Raw genomic sequence first — 17,220 nt, forward strand, 5'->3', positions numbered from 1 at the left:
CCAGCAAAAATCAAATTTCATCATAAATTTAGGTCAAAATGTATTCTGCGACATTTCTTTGCTAAAAAAAAAAAAAAATCCCAATGCATGTAAATTAATTGGTTTATGTGAAAGTTACAGCGTTTAAAAATGGCGGTGTATATATACTGAAATTATTTTAAAAAAAATGTTTTTCTAGTGATGGTGGCGATCAGCGACTTATAGCAGGACTGTGGCGGGCATTCTGACACTGGGGGGAACTGACTTGGTGTCACTGACATCCCCAGTGACACCAATACAGTGATCAGTGCTAATAAAAAGCACTGACACTGTACTAATGACACTGGGCAGGAAGGGGTTAACATCTGGGGCAATGAAAGGGTTAACTATGTGGCGTGTGTGTGCTTTCTACTGTAAGCACACTGCTTTGTATGGCTGTGCTATGCAGTGTGCAGGAGCTGACGGGGGGAGAGATCTGTGTTGTTTTACACAGGTCTCTCCCCCATCGGTAATTCTCGGAGATCGCGGGCAATCACCGGCCGGGACCTGGTGATCTACAGCTGAGGCCGCGAATGGTGGCGTGGGTAGGGCGCACGCCCCCTTTCTGGAACGGCAAAATCATCTATATATGCATGATTTTGCGCACCCGTGCCGCCCCTGTAGCAGTATGTCTGCTATAGGGCGGGGCAGTGCGGAAGTGGTTAAAGCAGAACTAAACTTGCCTATACTCTGGGTTGAAGTGGCCCAAACTATTTCCTTCACTAAGAAATGCGCTCACTGTCAGAGCCATAGAAACTGTATGTAGCATCAGCTACATACAGTATACAGAGCTGTGTTCCGGCTGTGGTATGGGGACTCCCTGTCCCATTCCTGGAACAAAATCGAGTCAGACTGAATGCTGCTCAACCATTCACAGGAAGCTTTGTATTTCATCAATGAATACAAGGCTTCCTCTGGCTGAGATGGAGATTGTGATGTCATCGCAATATCCACCTCAGCCAATCATAGGAGGCCTTGTATTCATTGATGAAATACCGCTCAGCCTGACGATTGATGAGTACCGCTCAGCCTGGCTCCACTTTATTCCGGGAACACAGCACTGTATTCTGTATGTAGCCGATGCCAAGGCTTCATACAGTTTATACAGCACTGACAGCGGCAGCATGTATTAGTATTGGAAAGATAGTTTTGGTCAGCTTGGCCTAATGAACTGTTTAAGACTCTGTTTAGACCTCGGTTGAGTCACGTTTCTACTGCCAGCCAAAAGCTGCCCCCCTAAAAGTGTTACTAAACTCACAACAGTAAAATCAGTCTATATATGCAGTAAAGCATTCTTGACATATGCACGGTGGAACCTCAGGGGTTAATCCTCCACATTTATGTAAGAAGGCCGTTTGATTACGTCTTCCCTGATCCTCCCCTTCCTCTGTCCCCAATCCATCTGCTGGTAGTATAGAGCCCTAGGAGACACTCTGCACACGCTCAGTTTGGTGTGCATTGCTAGAGAGGTTTTTTTTTCGTGTGTTTTTTTGGGAGGGCGATTGTGATCGGCACATGGCCAATCAGCACTGTCCAGACAGGGTAAGGGGTCATGCAGCCTCATAGGACAGTCAGAGGAGAATGAAAACTACAAGATTAACCAGTGCTCAGCCGGACACTGATAGAAGTCACAAGACTGCTATATACTGCTGATGAGAAAAGGTATTTAGCAGTTTATATTTACTAAAATAATTGCGTTTTTCCATTTTCTATGAATGCAGGGTCCAGGGAGACCAGATATAGTGAATGCAGGGTCCAGGGAGACCAGATATAGTGAATGCAGGATCCGGGGAGACCAGATATAGTGAATGCAGGGTCCGGGGAGACCAGATATAGTGAATGCAGGGTCCGGGGAGACCGGATATAGTGAATGAAGGGTCCGGGGAGACCGGATATAGTGAATGCGGGGTCCGGGGAGACCGGATATAGTGAATGCGGGGTCCGGGGAGACCGGATATAGTGAATGCGGGGTCCGGGGAGACCGGATATAGTGAATGAAGGGTCCGGGGAGATCGGATATAATGAATGCAGGATCCGGGGAGACCGGATATAGTGAATGCAGGGTCCGGGGAGAGCGGATATAGTGAATGCAGGGTCCGGGGAGAGCGGATATAGTGAATGCAGGGTCCGGGGAGACCGGATATAGTGAATGAGGGGTCCGGGGAGACCGGATATAGTGAATGCGGGGTCCGGGGAGACCGGATATAGTGAATGCGGGGTCCGGGGAGACCGGATATAGTGAATGCGGGGTCCGGGGAGACCGGATATAGTGAATGCGGGGTCCGGGGAGAGCGGATATAGTGAATGCGGGGTCCGGGGAGAGCGGATATAGTGAATGCGGGGTCCGGGGAGAGCGGATATAGTGAATGCGGGGTCCGGGGAGAGCGGATATAGTGAATGCGGGGTCCGGGGAGAGCGGATGTAGTGAATGCGGGGTCCGGGGAGAGCGGATGTAGTGAATGCGGGGTCCGGGGAGAGCGGATGTAGTGAATGCGGGGTCCGGGGAGAGCGGATGTAGTGAATGCGGGGTCCGGGGAGAGCGGATGTAGTGAATGCGGGGTCCGGGGAGAGCGGATGTAGTGAATGCGGGGTCCGGGGAGAGCGGATATAGTGAATGCGGGGTCCGGGGAGAGCGGATATAGTGAATGCGGGGTCCGGGGAGAGCAGATATAGTGAATGCGGGGTCCGGGGAGACCGGATATAGTGAGTGCGGGGCCCGGGGAGAGCAGATATAGTGAGTGCGGGGCCCGGGGAGAGCAGATATAGTGAGTGCGGGGCCCGGGGAGAGCAGATATAGTGAGTGCAGGGCCCGGGGTTTAGTAACATTTTAAGCCGCAATAGGTAGGTGAAAGGGGCGTTTACATGCCGCAGCCATGTTGCTTCGTTTTGCACCCGTGGCAATGTTCATCTGACATGTAATGATCGGCAAGTAGCAAACCCGCCCAACACTACAGTCTAGCAAATGGGGATGTGCCACAAACGCCCCACAACTGTTTGCAATGCACATGGCTGCAGCACAATTGTTGGCAAATATGGGGTTAAAACTGGAGGTGAGGAGGCGTCGCATCGCTTCCTCATTGCCTGTCAGTAGTTTCTGGAGCGAGATATGAATATCTACCCCAATACAGAAGTGTGAGATTGGGAAGAAAAACAAACACAGCCACCTAGATGGCTGCACTATGGATCCGATGCTGCAGCTGTGCTATGCTCGCTCTAAGACTGAGTACGGAGCAATCACATGGCTGCTGACCTCTCAGTTCTTGGTCTGCAGAAAGCAGTGACTGTCAGTCACTGGCTCTCTGCTCTGCCCCTCCAGCACACACTGGAGTACCGGGCTATGGAGAGGGTGGGAGTGGCTGGCTCAGGCTTTCAGTGGCGCACTAAGAGGCTGAGCCAGCTGCTGGTCTGGCATTTGGGCAGATCCTGACATTGATGTCAGGATCCCTGTGACGTTAGATAACAGTGGACTTTTATCTGCTGTCTCCTGAATCTGGGTCACAGGAGTGCAGTACTAATTGGAAAAAAATGTGGCCATACTTCTCCTTTAAAGTAACACAAAACCTGGAGTTAGACTTTAATAGAAACCTGTCATGTGAAAAACTTTATTATACAGTGACAACAGTTGCATAGCGCTTTAGAAAATGAAGGCAGATGTAGAAAAACACAAAAGTAATGGCAGAAAAGAGGTCCATCGAGTCTGCCTTTTTTTTTTTGTTTGTTTTTGTATGTGTGTTATTTTTTTGTTTTTTGTTTTTTTTGCGGGGGATTGTGTGCTTTTAGTTTCTATTTTTTTTTTGGGGGGGGGGGTTACCTTTTGTTTTGTCTGAGTATAGATCTATGTTTGTCCCAAGCATGTTTGAAAGTATTTACTGTTGACTGGCTCACTACCTCTGCTGGAAGTTTGTTCCAAGCATCAACTACTCTTTCAGTAAAATATTACTTTCTAAGATTAGTTTTGAAGTTTCCTCCAGTTTAAGGTCATGTTCCCGTGTTCTTGATTTTGGTTTCGTGTTGAAAATACTAACATTACAGTTCAATACAGGAGGAATCCGAGGGCCCTACTTCTTAGAGCTCACAATCTAAAAGGTAATGGTATCACCTGAAAATGCTGCTGGTCACGGTGACCCTTTTTGCTTCAATACTGTAAGACACGGACAAGGTACAAGTGTGTGGTTCATTACTTCTATTTTGAACTGCAGTATTAGTCAGTGGCAGGGGTGGACTGACCATTGGGGAACTCGGGCAATGCCCGAGGGCCCGGGGTCAGTAGGGGGCCCCATGAGATGTCCCTAGTACCTTTCATAGGCTTTTTTGGGTGTGATTTGAGTGTGGGCGAGGACACGGGCCCCATGATCCCCTATTGCTCGGGGGCCCCATGAGTTGTCAGTCTGCCCCTGGTCAGTAGGCCACCAGTCAGACAACAAGCATTTTCAGGTCAGTAAGTGGCAGTGTCGTTACTCGTCCAGTAGATGGCAGCAGCATCCTTGTTTGAATCTGCATCAGTCCATTAACAGGAAGGTGGAGCTTTGTCATTTTCCTTTGCTGGAGGGAATGAAATGGAAATACAGAAGTCATATTCTCAATAACAAGGCTACATTTCTTTTAGTATTTTGTATTTCTTAATAAAGTGCTTTCCATTAACTTGCGCTTTAGGATTTCCTGGTAATTAAAGGCCACGTACACCTTTTTTTTTTTTTTTTTTTTTTTTAATTGAGTTTTACATTTCATCTATTCCATCCATAAAACATTCAATATCATTTATTCAACTGTTTTCACCCAAACTACAAAAATACAAAACTTCCCTCCCCCCCCCCCCCCCCCCTATCCTTTTATAGCAAAATTGCGCCTCAATTGCTGGGCTTCCTGTAGTATTATCTGATGCAGCGACGAGGGGGGGATGGGAACAGTGGAATGGCAAAGCAATCCCCAAAAAACCCAATGAATATATTTACAGAGGAGTTTCAACCCCCCCCCCCCTTTATTTTTTTTTCTCCACCACTTACCTGATGGTGAGAGATAATCACCCACACAAAGGATCCAGCAATATCCCACTGGAATCCTCTTCTCTCCATTCGCTGCCAAGTTCTGCGCCGCCATGTTCCTTTGTGACATCATCAGGAGGTTGTGTTGGGTTTTCTGGGTTCTAGCACAGCCTACTGATGACACTCCACTAGGCCTGCCCCTTTTCTCTATTAATGAATGTGGTGACATTTGGGGCTCACGATGCCTCCTGTGAAATGAACGTCACATATCCCAGGAGGTGCATTGGGCATCAATGTTATTTGCCTAGGCTAATGACTGAGAAGGGGGGGGACTGAAAAGCAAAACAAAAAAAATTTCTGATATATGTACTAAGCAGCCAAGTCTTACAAATGGGTGAAGATCCACTTTAACCTCTTCTCATCCAGCCCATATAAACGGCCGGATGGGAGCACTGCCGATACGGGTGGATGTTTCTAAACGTCCCCCCGCATCCATTGACTATGCGTGCTCCCTGGGAGCGCGCGGCACCGCGATCGCTGTACGGGACTTCTGTGTGAGGTCCCGATTCATGTGCGCACGGATTGGCCAATCAGTGATCACATGAACAGTAGTAAACAAGATGGCACTTCTGACATCATTGCTTACTACTAGTGAAATCTATGAATGATCACAGAGGTCACATGGTACAAGGCTATGCACAACAGCCTTGTACCACATGACAAGCTGTGACCAATCACAGCTCACAGTATTTCTCAATGGCTGCAGGAATGCAGCCAGAGAGAAGGAGAAATTATTTCTTTTACAGTCTTTATGGCTGTAAAAGCAATCAGTGTAAAAAAAGAAAAAAAAATCATCACCCCCCACAAGTAGTACAGTGTCACTATAGTGACACTTGACTGCTAGGGAGACAGTATGTAAAAAAAAAAATAATAATAATAATTAAAAAAAAATTAAAATAATTACTTTTTTTTAAAAAAATTATGATTTTTGGTTATAAACTATTTTGGGTTAATATTTTTTTTACTAAAAAGATAGATGAATATGTCTTGGGCAAGATTTCTGAAGAAAGATTATTTATTTGCAAAATTTTATAAGAAAAACACTTTTTTTTTTTTTTTTTTTTTTTTTTTTTTTTACATTTTTGGAATTTTCATTTATGTAGCAAAAAAATAAAAATCCCAGTGGTGAATAAATACCACCAAAATAAAGCTTTATCTGTCTCAAAAAAATGCTAAAAAATTCATATGGGTACAGTGTTGCATGACCGCGCAATTGTGATTCAAAGTGTGATAGCGCTGAAAGCTGGAAATTGGCCTGGACAGGAAGGGGGTGAAAGTGTCCGGACTGGAAGTGGTTAAAAAACACTTTAACCACTTAAATACTGGGATGTTAAACCCCCTTCCTGCCCAGGGCATGCTTCAGTTTTTTTCCGTCATGCAAACTGTACCCAGAATAATGATATATTATTATTGTGAGACAATAATGACGATGACAAATTATAAAAGGAAAACAGGACGCGTGTAACCCAGCGAAGCAGTCAACAAAACAAAGAAACCTAGCGAAATGAATACGCAGGTGTTTGATAAAACAGAGGAGGCAAACTAACAGCAAGACAATGAAGACATTAATGCATATTATGGAGCTAGCAGGATTTAAATGTAAATGGCAAGTTGGATCTAATCTACACTGAAAATGAGGAAAGCCATCAGGAAGTGAGCTAATCCCTTACATCACGGGTGTCAAACTGGCGGCCAAACTACAAGTCCCATGAGGCTTTGCAAGATTGACACTTACAAGCATGACTCCCAAAGGCAGAGGCATGATGGGACTTGTAGTTTTGCAACAGCTGGAGGGCCGCCAGTTTGACACCCCTGCATTACATCATGCGCTGTGGTAGACCAGAGCAGTGGGTAGACTGTTGATTGGGTGTCTCTCAATGATAGTGTACACAGATCTCCTGATTTCTGCCAATAATCAGCCCATCTTGCACAATATGCCTGCCTAGAAGCCATGGAGAGGTTTTTGTGCACAATGTGGTAGGTGGCTGCATTGGTCTGTTCCCAGATCCTTTTGATTGCTTTGCCATTCCTGGGAAAGAGGTACAATATCCGTGTAATAGGACGTAGTGACACCATACTAAAAAAAAAAAGTGAAGTAAAGCTGGACATATATTGTAAGATTTCTTTGCTCGTCCTTGCAGACTGAATGAGAGAAATTTGCTTTCCCTGTCCACGCTTTGGCTAGGTTCACATCTGTGTGGGTGGTGCCGCTGCGGATCCGCTTGAAAATCTGTGCAGCCGCACCACCTGCACAGAGAAATGCGGACCCGCTGGTTGGTGCCATTAGTTCTAACAGCATGCTGCCTGCACTGGAAAATGCAACTGTACTGGGAACCGAGGTTCCTGTGCGGGCTGCATTTTTCAAAGAATTGCAGGGACTTCTTCCCTGTGTGTCCTGGGGCACGGGAGTCCATTCAATTGAATTTGCTCTTGTGCCCTTGCAAAACGCGGCCCGCATGGCCACATATATGTGAACCGGGGCTAAACCATGAGTAAGGGGGTATATTCCCTGCCGGCTATAGGAATCTGACAGCTGATGCCTGCAGCTCACAGAATACCTGAACAGTGACTGCATCTGATTAGATGGAGCCGCTGTTTGGCTCACCGTTTTCTGCTCTGCTCCTTTTGATTTTCAGATTGAAGGACCCATAGCTTGTATTTTGTCTGATTTAGCAGGAATGTTCGGTATTCACTCTATATATGGCCAGGTTAAGGATACACTTCAGTCCCGTCTTTGTTGGCTCTGTCCACATTTGTTCGTAGTTTGCAGTGCTTTGTAGCACTAGGGCTTTGTTCACATGTACAGGTGTGACCGATCATGGCATGTTTCCATGTGTAGGGCAGTCTATTCATTTCAATGGGATGCCCTATGCGCAAGAAATGCAGAAAAGAAGTCCCTCTCTTCTAAAAACACGCTACACTGAACTGCATGGTGCTGCAGCACATACAGTTTAGCACACACAACAAGACACGTTTCCGGATCAGGGGCGGACTGACAACTCATGGGGCCCATGGGCAATAGGGGATCATGGGGCCCCTGTGTCCTTGCCCACACTCAAAAAAGCCTATGAAAAAGGTACCAGGGGCATCTCATGGGGCCCCCTACTGACCCTGGGCCCTCGGGCAGTGCCTGAGTTTCCAAATGGTCAGTCTGCCGCTGTTCCGGATACTTGGGGTTGGCATCTGCCGCACGTCTGCTAAATGTCAGCGCATTTCTCTACATGTCAGGAAAGCGTGTGGTTTTTGCAGGCGTTTTCTGACACACAGAGGTCTGAACCTAGCCGAAAAAATGTCATGAATAAGAAATGCAATCTAATTGTAAGAGGAAGGCGCAAGTGGCAGGCCAACATGACAGTACAGCTGTCCATATAGAGCTTTTTTTCAGCTAGCATGCTGAACGAAAAAACAAAAACAAAACAATAGATTCCTCTATCCACAATGCTATGGAGGATACCCCACCCGGACATTGTATTGTGACTGCAGCTCCCCCTGCTGTAAGAATACACTGATCAATGGCAGGGGTGTCCCTAGGGTTGGTGTTACCTGGTGCGGTAACACGTGGTGTCACCCCTCCAGAGGTGGGTGGTCCCTGTCATGCCCACGCAACCTGGCTTTTTCCCTCCCTGTGTCCCCGTCACACCCCCGGTATTGCTAGATCAGTTAACCCCGTATAGGTTGCAAGCCGACGATTCCCACAAGATGGATCGGATATGCGGATTGGGGAGCATAATGAATCGGACTCCGAGGTCCGGGGGGTGTGACGGTGACACAGGGAGGGGAAGAGCCAGGCTGTGTGTATGCCAGGGACCACCCACCTCTGGAGGGGTGACACCACGTGTTACAGCAGATCCAATCCATCTTGCAAGGATCGGCGGCTTGCAACCTATACAGGGTTAACTGATTTTACAACACCGGTCTGGGGATGCGACGGGGACACGGAGGGGAAGAGCCAGGCTATGTGTGCACGACAGGTCCTGCCCACCTCTGGAGGGGTGACACCACGTGTTACCGCAGATCCAATCCATCGTGCGGGGGATCATCGGCTTTACATTTTGGTGTCACCCGGTGAGATAGGTTTCGCCCGGCGCAGCCCGCACCCACCTAGAGACGTCACTGATCAATGGAAGTCAGTCAAACAATCATCTTCAGTTGAATAGAGACAGCCACACACTTATCAAAATTTGGCTGGCCTTCGCTTTACTGTAGTGTGAAGGTCTGCTTTACGTCAGACAATGAGAACTTAAAGGATAAATTCACCTTTTTGTAAGAAAAACAATAATAAATGCACATCTTTTTGTAGGTTAAAAAAAAAATGTTTATTTTTTTTTACACTGCAGCCTATAAAGCCATTGCACCCATGATCAGCAGATCGCTGGTGCAATTCCAGGATCCTGCAGACAATCTGTCAGCGGTCTGCCTGTACCTTCCAGTTACTGAAGGGCAGGAAGAATCAATAAACTGCAAGAGCGCTCACCAGCGTTAAGTTAACAACACCCCGAAATTGGTTCGCAAAACGTGGTGCGATGTGCAGAATCGGATTGCATGGGTGTGAATACCTATGCAATCCGATTCTAATGCGGACCAAAAAAAGGGTCCTGCACCTTATTGATGCGGTGCGATTGGAGCCATACAAACTGTCTCCAATTGCACCGCCCACAAATCGCATGTGATTTGTACAGGAATGCGGTGCTGTTCCTGTGTGAATCACATGATATGCCGCACCGCAGAAGTGTGAACCCAGGCTGAATCTTGTTATCTAACAAAATATACAAGAAGAGAACTTGATGACATACCGTATTTGCCGGCGTATAAGACGACTTTTTACCCCTTGAAAATCTTCTCAAAAGTCGGGGGTTGTCTTATACGCCGGTATACGGCATACTGACACTTTTTAGGGGGGCGGCGCGGTGCCACCGCCGCCGCCGCCCCCCCCCCCTTTCAACGGAAGGGACACTAAGTACAGGGGTGGGCAGGGGCTGTTTCTTACCTGGTTCCGGTCCCACGACGATCTGGTCCAGGAGCGCGGCTGCTCCTTTAGTTCGGCCACTGGATGTTCGTGCGGCTGCTCGGCTCCGCCTCCTCACCGGTGATTGGCCGCCAGAACTGTAGCTCAGGAAAGGCACACAGGCGGCCAATCACCGGCGAGGGGGCGGAGCCGGGCGGAGCCAAGCGGCCCCGCGAAAATTGAGTGCAGGACCAGCAGGTAAGTGTTCAGTGTAGAGGTGCTGCTGCAACCACATATGCTGGCTGCAGCAGCACCATACGAGAACAGGGTCAGCAAGTGTCAGTGGGAGGAATAGTGCCCCATCATTGGTGTCACTGATACCAATGATGGAGCACTATTCCTCCCACTGATACCAATGATGGGGCACTATTCCTCCCATTGACACCAACGATGGGGCACTATTCCTCCCACTGATACCAATGATGGGGCACTATTCCTCCCATTGACACCAATGATGGGGCACTATTCCACCCCCCACTGACACCAATGATGGGGCACTATTCCACCCCCCACTGACACCAATGATGGGGCACTATTCCACCTCCCACTGACACCAATGATGGGGCACTATTCCACCCCCCACTGACACCAATGATGGGGCACTATTCCACCCCCCACTGACACCAATGATGGGGCACTATTCCACCCCCCACTGACACCAATGATGGGGCACTATTCCACCCCCCACTGACACCAATGATGGGGCACTATTCCACCCCCCACTGACACCAATGATGGGGCACTATTCCACCCCCCACTGACACCAATGATGGGACACCATTCCTGCCACTAATGCCAATGATGGGGCACTATTCCTCCCACTGATACCAATGATGGGGCACTATTCCTCCCACTGACACCAATGATGGGGCACTATTCCTGCCACTGATACCAATGATGGGGCACTATTCCCCCCACTGATACCAATGATGGGGCACTATTCCCCCCACTGATACCAATGATGGGGCACTATTCCTGCCACTGATACCAATGATGGGGCACTATTCCTGCCACTGATACCAATGATGGGGCACTATTGCTCCCACTGATACCAATGATGGGGCACTATTGCTCCCACTGGTGTGCATTGGAAGAGGGGTAGTCTTATACGGCGAGTATAGCCCAAACACTACATTTTAGCAGGAAAAGTAGGGGGTCGTCTTATACGCCAGCAAATACGGTAAGTTGGAAATGCCGGCATACAAGTACCATGGAAACCACACACAGTCATCAGTTGGTAATCTGTCAAATAGCAGCTTTGGAAGAACTGACACTTTGTCTCCATTTTTCTTTTTGCAGCCGGGAGACTTACAATTCTCTCACCAACTGGCTGACTGATGCCCGGACACTGGCCAGCCCCAACATCATCATCATCTTATGTGGCAACAAGAAGGACCTGGAGGCGGAACGAGAGGTGACATTTCTAGAGGCATCCCGGTTTGCCCAAGAGAATGGTGAGAGGACTTGGGGTTTAAGGGAGGATCCTCCATGTGCTCTTCACCTTCAAAGGACTGTCGTGGATATTTTTGCAACCCAAAAAATAGTTTCTGCTCGCTATGTCTTTTTAAGAGGAACTCCAGCCTGCACAAAAAGTTTGCTATAGTTTCTAGTACCGGAGCTGTTGAGTAATGCCTCATGCACACTGGCTGTTTTTTTTTTTTGGCCAGTAAACATTAAGGTATGTGTTCATGCACACATAGGCTGTAATCAGCGTTTTTTTGGTTTTTTTTTTAGGGGCATTTTCAGCCTGGACAAAAAAAAAAACTCAGAACTACTTAAAGAGGAGTTTTTCAGCTGTAAAAATGTTGCAACACTACAAAATGCTGAAAAACTTTGCTATCCGGCTTTCATGAGCATTTTTGAGTCTCAATCCTATGTGGGAGTATAGTTTTGCTAAAAACGCAAAAAAATGAAACCACTAAAAAACACGACAAAACTTGAGTTTTTAGCGCGGCATTCCACAGCCAACGCTACTGGCGTTTTTATAATGTCCAGGTGTATGAGGCCTTATAAACAAATGTCATAAACTTTCCACTAAAGTGGAACTGCACTGCATCTGAGAGCCACAAACTAAAAATGCTGTCTAATGCTTTAATATTCAAAGCAAACTCACCTATCCTTCCGTGTCTCCACTCGCCTGTCCATCCGTGTCTCCACTCGCCTATCCATCCATGTCTCCACTTTACCTATCCATCCGTGTCTCCACTCGCCTATCCATCCATGTCTCCACTCGCCTATCCATCCGTGTCTCCACTCGCCTATCCATCCGTGTCTCCACTCGCCTATCCATCCGTGTCTCCACTCGCCTATCCATCCGTGTCTCCACTCGCCTATCCATCCATGTCTCCACTCGCCTATCCATCCATGTCTCCACTCGCCTATCCATCCATGTCTCCACTCGCCTATCCATCCATGTCTCCACTTTACCTATCCATCCATGTCTCCACTCGCCTATCCATCCATGTCTCCACTCGCCTATCCATCCATGTCTCCACTCGCCTATCCATCCGTGTCTCCACTCGCCTATCCATCCGTGTCTCCACTCGCCTATCCATCCGTGTCTCCACTCGCCTATCCATCCGTGTCTCCACTCGCCTATCCATCCATGTCTCCACTTTACCTATCCATCCATGTCTCCACTCGCCTATCCATCCATGTCTCCACTCGCCTATCCATCCATGTCTCCACTCGCCTATCCATCCATGTCTCCACTCGCCTATCCATCCATGTCTCCACTCGCCTATCCATCCATGTGTCCACTCGCCTATCCATCCATGTGTCCACTCGCCTATCCATCCATGTGTCCACTCACCTATCCATCCATGTGTCCACTCACCTATCCATCCATGTGTCCACTCGCCTATCCATCCATGTCTCCACTCGCCTATCCATCCATGTCTCCACTCGCCTATCCATCCATGTCTCCACTCGCCTATCCATCCATGTCTCCACTCGCCTATCCATCCATGTCTCCACTCGCCTATCCATCCATGTCTCCATGCTTTATTTTGCTGTGAATTACTTTTGAAAAACTCCCCATGGGATTTCTGACAGTGGCCATCTTGAGTAGGGGCAGATGATTCATGTAGCATTTACTTCCTGGAATCCATCTACCCGTAGCTCAGGCGCTGGCTGAGCCGAGAACCCTCCCTCCCCTTCTGAAGGCTTCTTGGATGTATGACATTTTATATTATGTGACCAGTAAATACAATATACTTTCCTATCTATTTACTAATAATACCAGCATAAGGATTAAAAGTAGTCAATATTGATTGAGAGAGTGAAGTTCCATTTTAATCACATTAGTAAATTTACTGGAACCCCCAGATAATATTTGTGACCTCGGCAAAGGTTACACAGTCTCTGACCCCCAGAAGCACATTATTCAATTCAAGACTTTTTATCACACAGAGGTCCCGTACAGCGATCGTTGTTCCCCATGTCCGGAGGACCCAGCAGTCACCGCATCGCGGTGCTGCGCACTGCCAGGGAGCGCACACAGGCAGTGATTGCGGAGGCTGTTTATAAACGGCTACCAGCTCCTGCACTGCTCCCCTCTGGCCGTTTATGTACATGGGCCAGACGGGAAGTGGTTAATCCACCATTTAAAAAAAAAAAATTATATACATCAGCACACAGCCTTTTTTGTTTTCTGTCTTTTTTTTTTTTTTTCCTCCTTTTGAGATTTTCCTATCCTTGGCTTGTGTTTTTAGGATGGCTCTGTTCACTTGCAGGGTTTCCTGGAGCCACCCTTGTGTGCTCCTGCTTGGCATCATTGCCTGACATGCCAATGCTCCATGTACAGCACAGAGCCCCATGAATGGTTTCTTCACCTTCTCCACTTCCAAGGATTGATGAGCAGCTATTCTTGGAGAGACCAGTTACAGTCATTGCTAGTCACGCATGCCCTGGTATTCATGGCACTTGGTGTGATGGGAAACGTGGTTCCACTGCAGGCACTCGTGACCATTTGTAATCTCAAATGGAAAATACGGGAAGCGGTGCTGGGGGCAGTGAAGGGTGCTGCTTGTCCGGATTCAGGACTGCTATATACTTGCAGGATGTCTTCATCCTACTAGAAGACCCCTTTCACATGGGCGATCTGATCAAGTCTGCCTGTCAGTTTTTCAAGCAGACCTGACCGGAAGGTCCATGCATTTCTGTGGTTAGGCAGGTGTAAGTGGACTTGTGTCCGTTTACACCAGCCTACCATCGGGTCCAATCAAGTCCACTAAACAAAAATAGAGGATTACTGCATTTTCTTGCATTTGGACAGACCAGATCAGAGGGCAGTTGGGTGTAAATGGACAGCAGAGTTCATTTACCCCTGTCTATCCACAGAGCAGAGCGGGCCCAGTCCGTGTCTGATCTGCATAAACTGAGCGGACGCAGACCTGTCATCTGTCCGGTCTGCTCTGATCAGCAGACAGATCCCCTGCTGATCAAAATGGAGTCTGCCCAATGTGAAAGGAACTTTGAAAAGTAGAGGGGGGGGGGTTTAATGTTTTGGGTGGACTCAAGTGGGATGATTAACTTTTTATCATTGTAATTTCTGGAGAAATTTAGCTGGGAACATGGCTTCTGAATCTGATTCATAGACTAGCGTAGTGTTGTGTGGGGGAGGTGCAGTGGTTTTACCTCTGTATTGAACGTGATGCAGGAATTTGCATCCTCCATAGAAAACCATTCAATGCCTATACGTTCTGTGTGACGCATTATCGCCTGACTGATAATCTGATTGGAGCAATACATAATGTGGTTGAATGCTCATTTACATAAACGAGTCACCCTTTAAGTTTGGCATACTCTTTGTCCATCCCTGCCTGCCAGCCATGCTCATCTAAAGGGATCTCTAATGAGATCCACAGAAAGGAAAGCAATGAAAAAAATTCTATGAACAAAAGCTTGTTCATAGATAAACAAATGGACTGCTCTTTCCAAAAATGCTAGTTGCCTGGCTCTCTTACACATCCACTGAAGGGCTTTAGTGTGCCCTAAGGTCTCGTTCATATGGGACTTTGCATTTTTTGGAAGGGCACACGGGTCCTTGCTGGCAGCAAAACATATCTGTGCAGATGCGTTTATAGTTGCGTTTGCATGTGTTTTCGCTGCATTTACACTTGCTAAGGCATACTTAAACAGGTTCTTCACGCTAAAAAAAAAACAATTAAAAGTCAACTGCTACAGATCCTGTAGCTGCTGACTTTTAATAACATAACATTTACCTGTCCAGGGATCCAGATCCATCCTCACCCAGTCTAGTTCTTCACTTGTCTTCATGTTCCTGGCAGTGGCATCTTAACTGTATGCAGCCGGCTGTGCTGATTGCGGCTTCGCAGCCCACTGCACATGTGTGAGCTGCACTGCGCTTTTTGAATGGTCCCACCGTCTTCTGAGATCGCAGCCCACTGCACATGTGTGAGCTGCACTGCGCTTTGTGAATGGTCCCACCGTCTTCTGAGATCGCAGCCCACTGCACATGTGTGAGCTGCACTGCGCTTTGTGAATGGTCCCACCGTCTTCTGAGATCTGTGATGTTTCCCAGAAGACCGCGGGGGGAATGAGAACCTAGGTGATCTGAGCAGAAGTGGGTACCTGTCAAAACTAGGTACCTGCTCCCCCCCCAGGGTGCAGGAGGAGGGCTTAAAGTGAAACTTCCCTTTTTAGAAGTCGCGCTTTAGGCACATTTGTTGGCTTACCCTCGGTTCACATCTATGCAGGTGGTGCTGCTGCGGGACCTGCACCAATGCCTGCAACCGCACCACCCACACAGAGGAATGCTGGACCCACTGGTGGACATCATTAATTCTAATGGCATGCCGCCCACACTGGAAATAGCAACCGTACTGGGATCCTCTGTTCCTGTACGGGCTGCGATTTCCAGAGTAGTGCAGAGACTTCTTCCCTGCGCATCCTGGGGCACTGAAGTCTATTCAAATGAATGGGCTTTCGTGTCCGTGCAAATCGCAGCCCGCATGACCGCACAGATGGGAACCAGGGCTTACAGATCCTCCATTTTTAGCACATTTACATATGCAGAGACATCTCTGCTCTATTTTTTTTTTTTTTGTTTACACTGCTAAATGCAGTGCTACATAACAGCCCAGATGTGTCTGTCTCTATGGCCCAATTTATTTTAATTATGCTGTGTAAAGATGTATGCAGAACTCAAAGCCACATCTCATCTGTTTGCAGAGTTTTTTTACACCCCACATGAATGAGTGCTAAACCATTAAACCAATACAAATAAAGTGACAGAGGTTTTTTTTTTTTTTTTTTTTAAACTTTTTATTAAAAGAGAAGTTCAGGAATAAAAAAAAATTATACTCACCTAGGTAGATGCAGCATCGGTCCAATACTGCATCTGTCCCCCACTGCTTCTACGACTGAGAACTGAGCGATCAAAGACTGCTGATTGCTCAGTTCTTGGTCTTTACTTAGCAGAGAGCCGGTAACTGTCAGCCACCAGCCCTCTGCTCTGCCCCTCCGATGCTTACTGGAGCGCCGGGCTATGGAGGCGGCGGAAGCGGCTGGTTTAGGCATTTAGTGGCTCGTTGAGAGGCTGAGCCAGCTGCCAGTCCTTCATCTGGGTGGATCGCTCCAAAGTCTTTATCAGCTCTGTGATGTCAGCTTTAGCCGGCTGTCGGCTGAAAAAAAGCGTTTCAGGCTGTGATCCATTAAGAACTTTATCAATGACATATGCAGAACATGACACCAAGCAAGACATAAGTTTCCACAGGGCTACAAAACGTATATAAATTTCGTAGCCTCTAGAACTAGCCTTTCGGTGCAGAAGTTTCAGAAAATTGAAGAAACCAAGAATGAGAAGAAAGACGATAAGACAAGACAGGAGATACAAAGGGAAAGGGGTAGGGAGGGGGAAAGTGGGTTAGCTGGCAGCAGCCCATGATGGAAACTGTACCACCGTTCACAATGGTGCATGTCCGAGAAGACCGAGACACAGTATACAGAAGTTATTAAACCACTTATCACATATCAGAAATATGATTCATAAAACAAGGGCCCGTACAAAAAAAAAAATCAATTCAACAAGCAGGCCTAAAGCCAGTCAAGCCACTCATAGGTGGATCGAATCACGACTGGTTCATCTGGGATAGGCCAAGATTCGATCCATCTGAGGGCAGGCTGGTTGTA

General features: G+C 47.5%; 1 protein-coding gene across 1 annotated transcript in view; it reads left to right on the forward strand.

Moving 5' to 3' along the window:
• The window catches only part of RAB4B (RAB4B, member RAS oncogene family), a 70,357-nt gene that overhangs the window by 31,294 nt on the left and 21,843 nt on the right, over nt 1-17,220 (forward strand). The window contains exon 5 of the mRNA XM_089654194.1: nt 11,365-11,519. Within this exon, the coding sequence (XP_089510320.1) occupies nt 11,365-11,519 (155 nt within the window). The remainder of the gene's footprint in view (nt 1-11,364; nt 11,520-17,220) is intronic.

Source organism: Staurois parvus, unplaced genomic scaffold, assembly GCF_062004578.1.
Source record: "Staurois parvus isolate SC_StPar_1 unplaced genomic scaffold, SC_StPar_1.0 ptg000746l, whole genome shotgun sequence".
NCBI classification, from domain to species: Eukaryota; Metazoa; Chordata; class Amphibia; order Anura; family Ranidae; genus Staurois; species Staurois parvus.